This window comes from Dromaius novaehollandiae, chromosome 17 (assembly GCF_036370855.1).
Source record: "Dromaius novaehollandiae isolate bDroNov1 chromosome 17, bDroNov1.hap1, whole genome shotgun sequence".
NCBI classification, from domain to species: domain Eukaryota; kingdom Metazoa; phylum Chordata; class Aves; order Casuariiformes; family Dromaiidae; genus Dromaius; species Dromaius novaehollandiae.
The window spans coordinates 13315038-13330902 of NC_088114.1; the positions used below are offsets into that span (position 1 = coordinate 13315038).

General features: G+C 41.8%; 1 protein-coding gene across 1 annotated transcript in view; it reads left to right on the plus strand.

Moving 5' to 3' along the window:
* The window catches only part of GCN1 (GCN1 activator of EIF2AK4), a 44523-nt gene that overhangs the window by 22937 nt on the left and 5721 nt on the right, over window positions 1–15865 (plus strand). The window contains exons 29-53 of the mRNA XM_064522279.1: window positions 387–514; window positions 686–875; window positions 1334–1404; window positions 2197–2362; window positions 3379–3573; window positions 3763–4009; window positions 4634–4755; window positions 5071–5185; window positions 5644–5823; window positions 6154–6374; window positions 7099–7167; window positions 7318–7456; window positions 7568–7764; window positions 8164–8306; window positions 9171–9288; window positions 9429–9644; window positions 9968–10132; window positions 10566–10727; window positions 11190–11282; window positions 11531–11674; window positions 12779–13048; window positions 13349–13462; window positions 14003–14233; window positions 14608–14801; window positions 15525–15639. Coding sequence (XP_064378349.1) covers window positions 387–514; window positions 686–875; window positions 1334–1404; window positions 2197–2362; window positions 3379–3573; window positions 3763–4009; window positions 4634–4755; window positions 5071–5185; window positions 5644–5823; window positions 6154–6374; window positions 7099–7167; window positions 7318–7456; window positions 7568–7764; window positions 8164–8306; window positions 9171–9288; window positions 9429–9644; window positions 9968–10132; window positions 10566–10727; window positions 11190–11282; window positions 11531–11674; window positions 12779–13048; window positions 13349–13462; window positions 14003–14233; window positions 14608–14801; window positions 15525–15639 — 4005 coding nt within the window. The remainder of the gene's footprint in view (window positions 1–386; window positions 515–685; window positions 876–1333; window positions 1405–2196; window positions 2363–3378; window positions 3574–3762; window positions 4010–4633; window positions 4756–5070; window positions 5186–5643; window positions 5824–6153; window positions 6375–7098; window positions 7168–7317; window positions 7457–7567; window positions 7765–8163; window positions 8307–9170; window positions 9289–9428; window positions 9645–9967; window positions 10133–10565; window positions 10728–11189; window positions 11283–11530; window positions 11675–12778; window positions 13049–13348; window positions 13463–14002; window positions 14234–14607; window positions 14802–15524; window positions 15640–15865) is intronic.

The following is a 15865-nucleotide window of genomic DNA, read 5'->3' on the forward strand; positions in this document are numbered from 1 at the left end:
TGCTTAGTTGTAGGTTAGGAGCTAGGTTTGAGGAAAGGTGATTTGACTTAAAATGATGATGATGTGTGTAGAGAGAAAAACAAAGGCAGAAAAGATGTAGTCTCAAAGGTGACAGATCCAGAAAGACTGTAGTCACTAGAGCACAACTTAGTGCCTAGTTGCCTCTCTGCAACCTGCGTATGGAGCAGTATTCTTGAGTTTTGCTATCTCTGCTATTAGCAACAGGAAGGCCTTGATGACCATTCTGGTAGTGTGCTTCACAAGCAAACATGAGTTTTGACACTTATAACCATTAAGAGCTTGACTTCGCAAAGGTTTGAAGTATTTTAAAGCATCTTTTACTGAAAACAAGATACTTGCATTGATTCTCTTGTCAATCATTCCAGGGACTGATGGAGCTACAGATGGTTCTACCAACCCCAGACAGCGATGAAAAGAATGGACTGAATCTGTTGCGTCGCCTTTGGGTAGTGAAGTTTGATGTGGAAGATGAGATTCAGAAGCTGGCAGAGAGGTGAGGGTTCTTTCCGGCTGAGCAGATTGTAAGGGGACCCCTCTTCTGCTTGCCCTGTGGACTTCCATGGGCAGGGGCTTTGCTTCCCACAGATGAAGGGCAGCTTTAGGTCAGCCTGATACCGCATGTAGCAGCGGCTTCTCTAGCTGACAGGCGATCCATCACCTGCAGGTTGTGGGAGTCCATGGGTCTGGAGCTGCAGCCTGATCTCTGTTCCCTACTGATCAAAGATGTCATCTACCATGAAGAAGCAGTGCGACAAGCAGGTGCTGAAGCTCTTTCTAGAGCTGTAGCTCACTATCAGAACCAAGCAGCAGAGGTCATGAGTAAACTGACAGAGATTTATCAGGAGAAGCTCTATGTAAGTACTCTTGTCCTAAGTGGTTGCAATCACAAACTTGTGCTGTGTTTTATATCTCTTATTGATCACTTTTTCCTTTCATTTGTCTTGAGGATATGCGTGAAGCCCACTGTGGCTGCGTATAAGCTTATCATAAACTTTAATACATTAGTCCTCAAGCTTCCAGTCAGTAATGCTACCATTTTGCAGGTGGAAAACTGAAGCTCAGATTGTTGAGATATGTGTTACGTGATACAAGACGACTGTCAGAGCAGAGGCTGGAGTCTAAGCCTTTAGTTTAGATCCTAAACCTTAGATTAGGTCCTAATTTAGCTCACTGCTTGCTTTTTACTGTGTTCTTGCTAGAGGTATCACATCTGCGCAGTATTTAAAAAATGGCATTGCTGGTATGGCTTGACAGTGTTCTTTTTGTGCGTGTCCTTGGAAAAGGCATTCTGATTAAATTTTCCTCTTTGCAGAGGCCACCTCCAGTTTTGGATGCTCTGGGACGAGTGATATCTGAATCACCACCTGACCAGTGGGAAGCAAGGTATAGTCATCTTGAGACTGATCTCATCACTTCCTGTGCATCCAAATGAGATGTTCCAGATTTTTATTCAAAAGTTCAGGTGGTGGAGAAATAAGGGAGTGTTCAAGGAACAAAATACATGCACTTGTATTGACTTCTGGTTCCATGGTTTCTTCTGGTAAAGAATATTTGTGCCTCCCAAGCAGCCCGAGTGGACAAAACTGTAATGCTTTCAGTTCCATCAAAATATCGGGTGATATTGTTTCTGTCCTTCTGATGAGAGCACAGTCTTATCAGACTGTTTGGTTCTTCATATTGCATTGGATTCTTTCCTCTGTATGTGCAATTGATAGTTTCAAGAGCAGCAGTGCCAATCTTAATGAACTGGACAAATTCCAGTTTGGATAATTACTTTTTGTCTGCTTATATGCTCTACAGAGGTTTAATTGGAGAAATCTTATTTGCTGCCTGCCTTAAACCAATCTGTTCTTTAGTGCTGATGTGCCCTGTTGTACAGCTGCTGTATTTCAACGGTAGATGAAGTGATCCTGGTGTCTGGCTTTGTGTTGGCCTGAGTATCTGTAATGCTTAATCATGATAAAAGTCATTGCGTGGCTGACGGATTGTTGTCCTTTTGGGAACCTGCCGCACAGGGCTGTGTAGTGAAATGCATGTTGCTTTGACTCTGTGAAGCCCTTTGGTTTCACAGTGGTTCTCTATCAATTTCTGGAATGTATTGCTGATAGGAGATGTGACTGTGACCTCAAGCAAATGCTGTCAGAAGTCATTAAGCTCATCTCACCATCTTTACAGATGTGGCATAGCTTTGGCCCTCAACAAGCTCTCACAGCATCTGGACAGTTCCCAGGTGAAGCCTCTCTTCCAGTTCTTTGTGCCAGATGCCCTGAATGATCGCAGTCCTGAAGTCAGGAAGTGCATGTTAGATGCAGCTCTTTCAACACTCAACACTCATGGCAAGGTAAGTCTGAATGCTTCTCCCTCTAGCAGTGGAAGCAGATCTAGTGAAAATATAGATATTGTATTGGAGCCCTGTTAGATTTTTTTCTTAGAGGTTGCTGTTACTTGTAACAGCTGAAAACTTTCATGTAGCAGGGATTTCTTCATGTTTAGGGTCATTTTGTTAGTGTGGACTAAGAGTATGATTCTTCCCTCTCATTCTTGTAAAAAAGAAATAGCCTTGAATTAACTGGAGTTAAAATGGGATAAAATTAGAGTAATAAAGTAAAATCAGACTATGGATTTTAATCTTGGGGAGATGAGACTTCCCTTTCAGGCCTCGGGGGAAGCAGAACAGGAAAACTTGCTGATCATTGGCTTAAATACACTGCAAACCAACTGAAGTCCTTCAGAGAATCGAGGACCATCTTATTCCTCACCACTAGCCCTTCTCTAGTGGTGTGTGAGATACGGGGGTGTAGACTGCTCAGCTTCTGGTTTCCCTGTGTGCGCCAGTCCGCTCTTCTGGAAAGCCCTTTGTATTCCTGTTAACCTCAGGGTTTCTGTTCCATTTTCATGCTCCCATGTGTCTTGCAACTGCCCTTATGACCTCTCCTTATAGACGATGAAAACTGGAGTATTTTCATACTATTCAGTGTTTCCTTTTGTTTCTTAGAATAGTATGAAGTTTTGCTCCACCTTTCTGCCCCACTTTTTGCAAATGGAGCAAGCAAAGGAGCAGATGCTGATGTTAAAACTAGCACTCTTGCCTGGTAGCTTTGAATTGCTTCTGGCAAAAAATTGTGCTGGCAAGTTTTGGGATCTCATTTTTAAGAGCTAACTTTTCTCTAGCAGGAAGTATTTGTTGCCGTGTGGGGATAGCACAAGGTTTTATGTGATGTGACATATTAAATGAACTGTAAATAGAGTTTGATTGTTCAGTTTGTTGGCTCAGAGAAGAACAAACAAGTCCACTGAGCATAGCAAATCTCATTCTGAGTGGACTTTAGTGGCAAGTTCTGTGGTTTTGTTTTTCAGGACAGTGTTAACTCTCTCTTGCCAGTGTTTGAAGAATTCCTGAAAAATGCTCCTAATGATGCCAGTTATGATGCTGTCAGACAGAGTGTGGTCATTCTCATGGGTTCACTGGCAAAACATCTGGACAAGAGTGACCCTAAAGTGAAACCAATTGTTGGCAAACTGATAGCAGCCTTGTCCACACCATCTCAGCAGGTGAGTCCCTTCTTAGAGGAGTCTTTGCATTCCACGCAGAGGCAGGTTAATGCTGTGATACTTACAGGGATGTTAGAGAGATGAAAAATGGCTCTAGTGACAGAAAGCTGGCATTGTGGTGCAGTCCAGGGGAAAGTTATACTGGTAACTAATATTTTGTGATCTGATAGCTGGTGAATTGTTTCACAGGTTCAAGAGTCAGTGGCAAGCTGCCTACCACCATTGGTGCCTGCAATTAAGGAGGATGCAGGAGGAATGATTCAGAAGCTAATGCAGCTGCTTTTAGAATCTGATAAGTATGCTGAACGCAAAGGTGCCGCGTATGGGCTGGCAGGCCTGGTGAAAGGCCTTGGCATTCTGTCCCTCAAACAGCAGGAGATGATGACCACTTTGACTGATGCTATCCAGGACAAGAAGAACTTCCGTCGGCGAGAGGGTGCGTTCTTCCCTCCAAATGCTTTAAATTTCTCTTATATCTTCTACCATTGTGGTCAGATCAAATGATACTTGAACCACTATGTTTGGTTTCTCTATATTTCCTTTACCACTGTTTATAGAGAGGGAAATGGGGACTGTGTCTTGAAACCATTGATAATTGTAGTGCCTTAAAACTGTTCCATTGGTGTTGTGTTGGAAGAGGGGTTTCTGGTCCTAGATGATGTGTTCACTCCCCTCTCTCCTATCTTCGTAGGCAGGTGTTGCTAAAAGGGCTCCTGCTTCTTGTGAGATGCTATGTATTTCAGTCCAGCTGGTCCAGAGGGGCTTTCAGAGCCGCATTGTTTCTTTTGCTGCTAGATGCTTCCTGTCCTTATTTCTACATACCTAAGCTAGGACTTGGAGGACTGTTACATGCTTTTAATGCTACTGGGCCTCTTATCCTTTCTAAGATCAGAAACCACCACCCCCACTACTCATGAGTGCAGGAAGGCAAGAGATTTTCAGCTGTGAAATTTGAGTGCTTTTGGGAAACTCTACAGATAACTGGTAGATTGTATCTTCTCTTTCTGTCCCCTTTAAATGAAGATGTATTTTGCTCTAACTATGCTTTATGTTTCTTTAGGGGCTCTGTTTGCCTTTGAGATGCTCTGCAACATGCTTGGGAAGCTCTTTGAGCCCTATGTGGTTCATGTGCTGCCCCACTTGCTGCTTTGTTTTGGAGATGGAAACCAGTATGTGCGAGAGGTAAGAGGCCTCAAATTTCTGAGAACATAGAGTGCTAGGAGAAAACAGAAATGGAATAGATGGGAATACTGTTTTTAACTACACAAACTGAGAAGGTGACCTATTCCATTGGACAATATAGCCTGATAGAAATTGATCTTAGTAACAGAAAGCATCTTATTTCTTTGGCTGGTAACTGGTAGCTACTTGGCTAGCGGTACTGTTGGACTTGGACGCTGTTTTATGTGAAAGCTTTGTTCCCATTGAGTCTTTGAATGAGGAATGAAAAACATGCTTTGTGGTGCAGCTTGTAAATGTTGTCTCTTCCCCTTTGAGGCTGCAGATGACTGTGCGAAAGCAGTGATGAGCAACTTGAGCACTCATGGAGTGAAGCTGGTTTTGCCGTCACTTCTTGCAGCACTAGAAGAAGAGTCTTGGAGAACCAAAGCTGGTATGAACTGGCACAACTGCGGAGAGCTCACAGCTCCTTGCACTGTCACTTTCCATGCTTATTCCTTCATCCTAACAGACGGCTGTGATAGTTTGTCTCATAAGGGGATTGTGGAATTTACAGCATTTGAGATACAAATGTGATTCCTGACACATCTGAGCAACTTTTTTCCCCAGCAAATTCAAGGGACACTTTTTACCCCTCATCTATCTAGGAGTAGTCCAGAAAGTGGAGGTTTCCTTTTTCTCCCTTTCTTTTTCATGGTATTAAAAATAATTGGTTTTAGTGGCTTAAGGTGGCATAGAGTGGCTTAACGCATTTCAGCCACTCTGTGTTCTCTGACTGGTTAGACCACATGTGGATTTGAATTGAGGTGAATATGGTCATCATTTTATATCTCTTTTTAATGCTGTGTGTTGTTTTATATATTTTTTTCTTTTCGTGTACTTTATGCACAGGGTCGGTGGAACTGCTGGGAGCTATGGCATACTGTGCCCCCAAACAGCTCTCTTCTTGCTTGCCCAATATTGTGCCAAAACTTACTGAAGTGCTCACGGATTCTCATGTGAAGGTGCAGAAAGCGGGTCAGCAAGCTCTCAGGCAGATCGGGTCTGTCATCAGGAATCCAGAAATCCTTGGTAAGAACTGTCTGTATCTAATGCCCAAGAATGATCCTGACGTGACCATGGTTTATGATAACAAGGTTCACTTTGTCTAAGGTTAAATCTAAACTTCTAGTAAAACTAGTTCTAGACATGTATAATGTGAAAGCTCAACAACAGCTATCTGCTTCAAGGCTTTTTTTAGTGTACTTTTCCATTTTATCAGCTAACGTCAATAGGATTTTCTCTGTTCCTGAGCTATTTCTTGATTTAGGATCTAAAACATCTCATGAGAGAATACCAGCTCACGCTGATGTACGTTTTTATGTACAAATAGTCTTTTCTCTCCTTGTAAAAAACGTGCAGCAATTGCTCCAGTTCTGTTGGATGCCCTCACTGACCCCTCCCGGAAGACCCAGAAGTGTCTGCAGACCCTGCTGGATACCAAATTTGTCCATTTCATTGATGCTCCATCCTTAGCACTTATCATGCCAATTGTTCAGAGGGCTTTTCAAGATCGTTCCACGGACACCAGGAAAATGGCTGCCCAGATCATTGGGAACATGTACTCCCTGACTGATCAGAAGGTACAGTGCTAAAAGAGCGCTCTGCCTGTATGCTCTGTTTACTGTGATGAAGCTAACGCAGCAAGCTCTAGGGGTGATTTATTTGCTTCTGGGATTTTGCTGTTAAGATAGACACTGTTAGAATCCAAACAGCTTCTATAACTTAATGTATGTAAATTAACAGATAATGGCCATAAAGAGTGAAAATTCTCAGGTGTTTTAGACTGTCACCTGTGTACTTTGCTCACGTAATTATTGCCAGACTTACCCCCCACAAAAGGGCTTGACATTTTTACCATATGAGAAATGCCTTAACAAACAAACAAGCAAAATCACTACCAGCAAAACATGAATCAGTTGCTTACGAATGGATCCAGGGTTTGTCTGAAATGTATGTGTAGAACCTCACTGTAATCTAAAGATCTGTTCAGTTTTTGTGCTAACCTCCACATTTAAACCTTGTGTAAAGGTTAGGAGTGTTGGATTTTCCTTAGACACAAAGTGCTAAGTTACGGATTAGCATCAAAACGTTTTGAATGATCTGCACAGATTTGGCTCTCTTTTCTGTACTTAAGAACACTGAATTGTTCTGTTATTTGCAGGATTGTGAAAGCAGCTGGGTAAGCTCTCAGGTTGTTAATGATGATTGTTAATAATAAAGGGCTAAATGCCCTTTACATGAAGATGACTTAGGTTTCTTTTCCATTTGGAATCCAGTTCTCACTCGTTGGGCTCTTTGTTTCAGGATTTGGCTCCTTACCTGCCTAGTGTCACTCCTGGACTGAAAGCATCTCTGTTGGATCCTGTGCCTGAAGTAAGTCTGTTTGTACAAATACAGTTTGTCTTTCAGTGCAGGAAGTTAGACTCTGTCCTGATCTTCTGCAGATCTGTGATCAGGCTGATGTGTCTCTGTCTTAATAACTTTGACTGGATATTTTGCAAATCTGTTTCTCTTGTCTTTTAGGTGCGTACGGTGTCTGCAAAGGCCCTGGGAGCCATGGTGAAGGGCATGGGAGAATCATGCTTTGAGGACTTGTTGCCATGGCTGATGGAGACACTGACATACGAGCAGAGCTCAGTGGATCGATCTGGTGCTGCTCAGGGTGAGGCTGTCTCTGAACACTGAGCTCAGTCTTTATCCTATTAAATCAGATTATCCTGTTGTTTCTTGTATTGCTCTATTATCCGTGGGTTTTTTTTTTTTTCTCCTCCAGGTCTGGCTGAAGTCATGGCTGGTTTAGGGGTAGAAAAGCTGGAGAAACTTATGCCAGAGATTGTAGCTACTGCCAGCAAAGTGGATATTGCTCCGCATGTACGGGATGGTTATATCATGATGTTCAATTACCTGCCCATTACCTTTGGAGACAAGTTCACTCCCTATGTTGGTCCCATCATCCCCTGTATCCTTAAGGTATGTAGCAGAGGCCTGAGGAGTTTTTTTTCATTAAAGAAGAAAAGCCTCTAGAGTATACTAAGCACTGTTTCCAATAACTGAGGTTTGCAGAGAGTTGTCCAGCATTGCTGGATAAAATATTATGTAAATAATATGTACTTACAATGCAAATGCTATTCAGATATTATGTAAAAAAAAAGAACTAGAATTATAAGTGCTTTATTCTTCCAAAGTACTTGTTGCTCTCTTTTGTTTGTGGTCACTAATAATTTCTTGAAATCACCTTTGTGCATTTACAGCTCTATAAATCATTTACTTTTAGTGGCTAGAGAGAAAACATCATTTCATTATCTTCCTGCTGGTTTTGTACATTGTGCTGAAAAAAACCAGCTTTCACACTTTTCTCTCTCTCTTCAGGCACTGGCAGATGAGAATGAGTTTGTGCGGGACACCGCCCTGCGTGCTGGCCAGAGAATCATAAGTATGTATGCTGAGACTGCCATTGCGCTGCTCCTGCCGCAACTTGAGCAGGGCCTGTTTGATGACTTGTGGAGGATAAGGTAAGGGATAAGCCTGTAATCCATAGACATTTCTCTTTCATGGTTGGAAAACTAGTGGGATTGAGACTCTCTGTTGCTCCTCAAGCAAACGCACCTGTTAGCAGAAGAGAATGTCTCCTTGTGCTTGTTGGTTCAATATGATGCCATATAGCGCTGAGCCTGAGCAGCCCTGCCAGCCATGGACCAGGTTTCCCAATACCTGCAGGGCATTCCTACTGGATTTTCATTCTGGGAGTGATTCTAAACAGCACTTTCAAGGCAGTTGATGTGACAGTATTTAGCCCTCACATACTGTTTCTCATTTTTCAAAATGCTGAGTAAGTTAATATTCTCCTGTGTATGGAAATGTGCAGTGCAGCGCTCACAGCTCATAGCAATTGCTCAAGAATTAGTTGTACTAAAAGGTTTTTGTCAGTTGAGTGCTGATGAGTGCATTTATCCCATGCCTTTGGGTTGAGACAGATACTGGCAATGGGGGAATGTTTACGATAGAGACTGTCTTCTCCCTTTCTAGAGTCCAGGCTATTCCTTGATAGACTGCTTTGATGTGGGAACTCTCTCATCCCCAGCTCTAGTCTGGAGTTCCTTCCTTCCTTCCTTCCTTCCTTCCTTTTTGTTTTGGTTTGGTTTTTGTGTGGTGGTGCGGTGTGGGTTTCTTTTTTTTTTTTTTTTTTTTAAGCGTGCTTCTTCTCAGTCATGTATGCAGAATGATCTTACGTACCAGCCTGTGCAGCATTTCGATGCTGACCTCGCCCTTTGCCTGGCATTTTCCTCCCATCTGTATTCGAGGTACTGCCACATTTGGACAGGTACTGCCTGATTACCCTCCTTATTTTGTAATGCTCGACTTGCTCCTCTTGACAGGTTTAGTTCAGTTCAGCTTCTTGGAGATCTTTTATTCCATATCTCAGGAGTCACTGGAAAAATGACTACAGAAACTGCCTCTGAGGATGACAACTTTGGAACAGCCCAGTCAAACAAGGTAAAGCTGTTCTTGTCTGTTATACCTTTTCTTAAAATCAACATGGAAAACCTGCTGGAGGGATCTATTGAATAAACTTTTTTTTTTTTTTTAATAAGTTTCAGGAGTAGACGATAAAATTTTGTGCTTTTTCTCTTCAGGCTATTATTAATGCTCTCGGTGTGGAGAGGCGGAATGGGGTGCTGGCAGGGCTGTACATGGGCCGCTCTGACACCCAGCTCGTAGTGCGTCAAGCCTCCTTACATGTCTGGAAGATCGTAGTCTCAAACACTCCTCGCACACTGCGTGAAATTTTGCCGACCCTCTTTGGGCTTTTGCTGAGATTCTTGGCCAGTACTTGTGCAGATAAGCGAACGGTGAGAAATTGAGTAATGCCTTCCTGTTGCTGCAGGTGACCTTCTTAACTAATTCCTGAAGAACACAGGATAGTTCTTTTTATAAACCATAATTTAACTGTTCTGAGCATGACTACATCCAAGTCCTCTCTTTGCTCAAGGCAACTGTGATGAAAGTACAACTATTTTTCTATGCTTTTGTATTATAATAGTGTTTCCCTTTCTACTACTCTGTCTATACAGTGAACAGTAGTTTATGGTCAAAATATAACATTTGCTCAAAGTTTACCACCTTAAGTTTCATGAAGCAGGAAAATAGTTAATTAATGAATTTTTGGGGACAGGTTGCAGCACGGACATTAGGAGACCTTGTCCGAAAGTTGGGAGAGAAGATCCTTCCAGAAATTATTCCTATCCTGGAAGAGGGACTAAGGTCAGAGAAGAGTGATGAGAGGCAAGGAGTCTGCATTGGTTTGAGTGAAATAATGAAATCCACCAGCAGGGATGCGGTAAGTTGAAAGCTGAAATCTGCAGTTTTGTAGCCTTTTATGTTATGGGTGCCAGTGTTGCAGTTCAGAAAACTACCGTCACAGTACTGGACTTCTTTTTATGAATTGAATTCAGAGGTTGAGTTACTGTTCAGCTCAATGTGTGCGTTTGTATCTGTTGGTAACTTTAAATCATTGCACAGTCTGACTTGAAATTATGAGATACAATCATTGAAAATGTCCTCTAGTTTAATAATTGAAAATGTATTCCAGGTGACTTCAGAGCACTACAAATCTTTGTGTTGATTAATGCTTCTTTTCCTCCACCAATATATTTCAAGCAAACAGCAAGTTTTTCATGCAAATTCTGAGTTTTTAGCTATTTTACCGAGATGCATGTATGCTTTAACTCTTGTCCTTCAGCTATTCTCTAATTTTATCTATACTTTTTTAGGTACTGTTTTTCTCTGAGTCCTTAGTTCCTACAGTGAGAAAAGCGCTGTGTGACCCTCTGGAAGAAGTCAGGGAGGCTGCGGCTAAAACTTTTGAACAGTTACACTCAACAATTGGACATCAGGCTCTTGAAGACATCCTGCCATTTTTGTTGAAGCAGCTGGTAAGCATTACTCAAACATTAGTCAACAACTTGATTAATGATGTTGTGGGACAGGTTTTGAAATACTGGCTTAAAGGAGAAGCAGGCTTGTAATGACAGAATTCAGGGCAATGGCAGCTCTGTTTTATCTCCTCCATGGAGTCATCCTGGTCACCAGCAGGGAAGGTCTTGTGGCTGAAGCATTGAACTAAAAACTGCTACATCTAGCTCTGCTAGAGAATTGCCATTGTCACCTGCAGAAGCTGCTTGGTCACGATACCTGATACGGAAAATCTTTCTGATGTGGCAGAAGAGCTTGGTTTAGGTTTTGCTCCGTAGTACGAAAGCGTTTTTAGATAGAAGGACTTGCATAGGTGTTGGTTATGTGATCATGCAGTAAATTGTCACTTGAAACAGTGTTTAATTTGGTGTGTCACAAATGAGTGTTCAGGCAGGCTTACTACTTTCTCCCTCTCCCTGTAGGATAACGAAGAGACATCTGACTTTGCTGTGGATGGTCTTAAACAAGTTATGGCTGTCAAGAGCCGTGTGGTGCTGCCTTATTTGGTGCCAAAGGTACAACTGGAAACAAGCCTAAAACTTCAGAGTGGTGCTTTTTCCCCTCTGTTTGCTACCTGTCTTGTTTGGACTGACATGCCAAAAAGAAGAGCATATTTTGAAATTTTCTTCTGACTTTATGCTAGAAACACTGTCATTTGGGTTGTGATGTGTTCATTCTTAGGAGTTTTTTCATTTTGTAGGTGACCTAAGATTACTTCTGAAAAAGTCTTTCTGCTTGTGTGTGTGTTTGCTTGTTTTTTCAGCTGACGACTCCTCCTGTAAACACCCGTGTGCTAGCTTTCCTCTCATCAGTGGCAGGGGATGCTCTGACACGGCACTTGAGTGTCATCTTACCTGCTATGATGTCTGCACTGAAAGAGAAGCTGGGGACCAGTGAAGAGCAATTGGCAAGTAGCAGAGCTCAGCTCTCTTTTATGACAGGTTGCTTGAAGATAGTGCTTCAGGTTTACTTCTCAGCACAGAATCGGCATTCTCTAGTTTCACAGATTGCATGTTTGAATTCAGTCCCTTATCTTCTTTAGGCTGTCTTTTTGGCTGCTGGCATATTGTGAGTTCAAAAATGTATGCCTTCCAAATCTATTCATATCCATACAAAAATCTCTTTGGCCTGCAACATCATACAATTCTCAGTATATTTCAATTCCTGGAGAATTGCCAGAGTGTCTAGTTAACTTTGTATTTATTCTTTGTGTAGAAGACTGAGAGATTAAAGGGCTAAAGGGAGAAAAAAATCTATTTTGCATGTAGTCCTCCTTCTGTACTGCTCTCAGAAACATCTGGTATTTGGAGTCCAGAGTGCTATGTAAGATCCTGGAGCTGTGATTGCTTGTGGACATCTGCTCAACTTGGTGAATTAGGAATGTTAGTGATAAGAGTCTTATTGTCTATCTGCTGTAGACACCCATTAGCTCAGCTTTTAGCCTTCTAGCCCAAAGTCTGCCCAGAGATCTCTAATGTGTCTGCAGCCCATACTTGTAGTTAGTATTATGATGCATAGCGTGAAAATACCTAAATAAAAAAGAAATGTTGTTTGATAAGGCCCACAGTCTCTGAGGGCTGAGTCTGCAGTAAGATGTGGGAGACTGAGCTGGTCTCATTTTATGGAAAGTATGGGCAGTCCTTCTGCAGCTGGGGAGCTACCAGTGCAAAAATCACTTGAGCAAAGTTTGCTCACTTGCTAAATTTTGAGAGCTGGTCACGTAAATCTGCTCCAGGAATGATGATCCATTCTCTCTTGCCTCTTTTTTCTTTTTTTAAACTTAAATTTGTCATTCAGTAAGTATAGAGACTGAGTTATGAACATGAATTTGATTCAGAATCTAGCTTTTAATGGTGATGTGACCAGCTATTCCAGGAGAAAAGATTAGCAAGGGGGTTATGTTGTAAAATTCCTCTAAAAGATAACGATCTGGATAACATAGGGAAACTTGGAGTTAAATCTATTTTTGTTTTGTTTGGGAGTTAACATAAAGTTAATTTGGACTCTTTAGGAGATGGCAAACTGCCAGTCTGTAATCCTTTCTGTGGAAGATGATATTGGACAAAGAATTATAACTGAAGATTTATTAGAAGCTACCCGCAGCTCTGAGCTGGGAATGAGACAAGCAGCAGCTGTCATGCTGAATATCTACTGCTCCAAGACAAAAGCTGACTATACCGGTCATCTCAAGAACTTGGTTTCAGGCTTGATACGACTATTTAATGATACCAATCCTGTAGTTTTGAATGAAAGCTGGGATGCACTCAATTCCATCACCAAGGTGAGGGACAGCTTGAAAAAGTTACAGCGATAATAGCTGGCAAGGAGGAAGTGGGGATAGCTGAAAAAATACTGCTTAAAGTGAACCTTCTGTTTTGACTGGAAACTGCATGATTGTTGCACAGATTTGAGAGGTGTAAGATGAGCTTGTGTTTGACTGCAGCAGTGTGAGTGAATGGACAGATCTTTGGAGGATGCAGGAAATGGGTGTGTTCTCTTGACAAATCTGAGAAGAATTCTCCAAGAATAGCTGTTTGTGATGTTACTTCACCTTTGCCTGCCTTATCCCTCTCTCCTGCAGAAATTAGATGCTGGGAACCAGCTTGCTCTCATTGAGGACCTACACAGGGACATCCGAGTTGTAGGGAATGAGGCCAAGGGCGAGCATGTGCCAGGATTCTGTATACCTAAGAAGGTAAAAGAGCAGAATGAGCGTCTGATGCAAAGGTGGACGCATCACAGCCATAATGTCCCACCTTTTCAGGGAACTGGTTGATGTGACTTTACAGCTATTAGAAATACTGGCTATTGGGGCATTCCAAACCTCCTGTATGTTGGAGAAACTTTCTGTAAGTTACTGCTGCTCTTATATTGCCCTACAGAAGATTTCTTTTGTGACAAGATCTTTGACAGTTCTGCTATGCATATAAGTCATGGTCGCTGGCTGTTTTTGTGGAGGAGTAATGCTGGAATTCTGTGCCAAACTTCTCTGGTTTAAAAATTCCCTCTGCAGCTAGCACTTTTCTCATAGCAACTGGCTTAGTAAGGCGTAGCTGCATGAAATAAAATCGAATAAAAGTAGCTTTGTAAACGGGGAAGCAGGCAACTGAAGGTCAACAGGAAGCTGAGGGGAAACTGTCCAAGTTTGTGCATCTGGTGTATAAGAGGAGCAAAAATAAGATATGTATTTTTTGCATCTTTGCTTCTAAGTTTTCTTATCCAATTCTCATGACAGGGAGTGACTTCTATACTCCTGGTACTGAGGGAAGGTGTTTTAACTGGTAATCCAGAGCAGAAGGAGGAAGCAGCAAAGGCCTTAGGACTAGTTATTAAGTTGACTTCTGCTGAAGCCCTTAAACCATCTGTGGTGAGCATTACGGGACCACTCATTAGGATCTTGGGAGATCGGTTCAGCTGGAATGTCAAGGTGGCTCTGCTTGAAACATTAAGCCTTCTGTTAGCCAAGGTAAGATTCAAAGTAATTGACTGTGGGTTTGTGAACATTTTCCATGGTAACCTTCAAAATTATCTATTACTGTTCATTTAAATAGTCTGGTGGTGTGGATCTGATATGTAGGAATGGCACTTTAACTGGTTTGCATTCTTCCAGCAGCTTCTAGCCTACCAGAAAAAAAGCCCCTAACATTTGACCTGGACCTCTTAGAAGTATTGCTAAATGCTGATTCCACTTTCAGATAATTAAAAGCTACTATGTAATTAATTTCTCCCTTGTGTCCACTATTTTTGTGAAATGATAAACCAGTCCAAAGATCATACTGTTTTCAGGCTTTGCTTTCAGACTTGAGTACATCACTTTCCCTTCTTTCATCTTTGGTATAGGTTGAGATTGCCCTGAAACCATTTCTTCCTCAGTTGCAAACAACATTCACTAAAGCGCTGCAAGACTCGCACCGTGCTGTTCGCCTTAAAGCTGCTGATGCTCTTGGTAAACTTATTGTCATCCATGTAAAAGTGGATCCTCTCTTTACTGAGCTGTTGAATGGAATTCGTTCTAGTGATGACTCTGCCATCAGGTAAGCTGTAGGTGATATCCCAGACCTTGCTGCTTATTAAGGATGAAAGAAAGGGCTAAGATGAATGAATCTTTTAAATATGGTGAGAAACTACTTGAAAGCAGAGGAAGAGCCAGGGCTGTGTAATGCTCTGAAGTCAAACAATTATAAACAAAACTATTCTAGCTATTTACGTAGACTTTGATTTTTTTCCCCTTAATTCTGAGAGTAAGATTTACTTATTAGTGAAAGCAGCTGACAGTTAAGGGTTGTTTTTTTGTTTAAAAAAAAAAAAGATATATAGATGAGTCAAAAGCTAAGCTGGGGCATACAGGGGATGTATTGTTTGCTATCTGCCCAGTTCCTCCCTCTTCTGCCCCCCCCCCCAATAATCCACTGCAGTCCACTTTCGGATACAAGGCTCTATCAGTTGTCAGCCTGACCTGAAGTAATACAGCTATTCTTGCATCTTAAATGATTCCTAAGAAATTAACTTTCTGATGGGGAAAATTTTTTGGTTTCGACTGGTCGGAAAATACTTGTTTTAAGAAAAAGATGCAAGTATACAAATGTGGAAACATGCTCTGTCATGGAGTGTTTACCAGTGTAGAGAGGTTCTCCTAACCTTTAAGGCATATTAATGTAACTGTTGTGTAGGAAACTGCTATAAGTATACATAGCTCAATTTCCCTGTTGGGGTGAGGGGAGAGACAATCTCTGACTGTACGTTCTGATCATTTCTAGGGACACGATGCTGCAAGCTCTGCGGTTTGTAACACGAGGAGCTGGTGCAAAAGTAGATGCTGCAATTAGGAAGAATATCAGCACGGTGCTTCTAGGGATGCTGGGACATGATGAGGTATTGCTTCAGACAGCTGCAAGGGATCCCTGTTGTAGACTCTCCCTCTTTTTAAATTTAAAATCTGAACTTTTTAACAGAATTACTTTCTAAAATAACTTCTGGGGGAGTTACTAATCACGCAATGGAGAGAAACTTACATGAAGAAACATGTAACTGGGCATTACTCACTATACTGAATTCAGTCTGTAAAATTGATCTCCTTGGAGCCTTGCAGTGTGTTAGC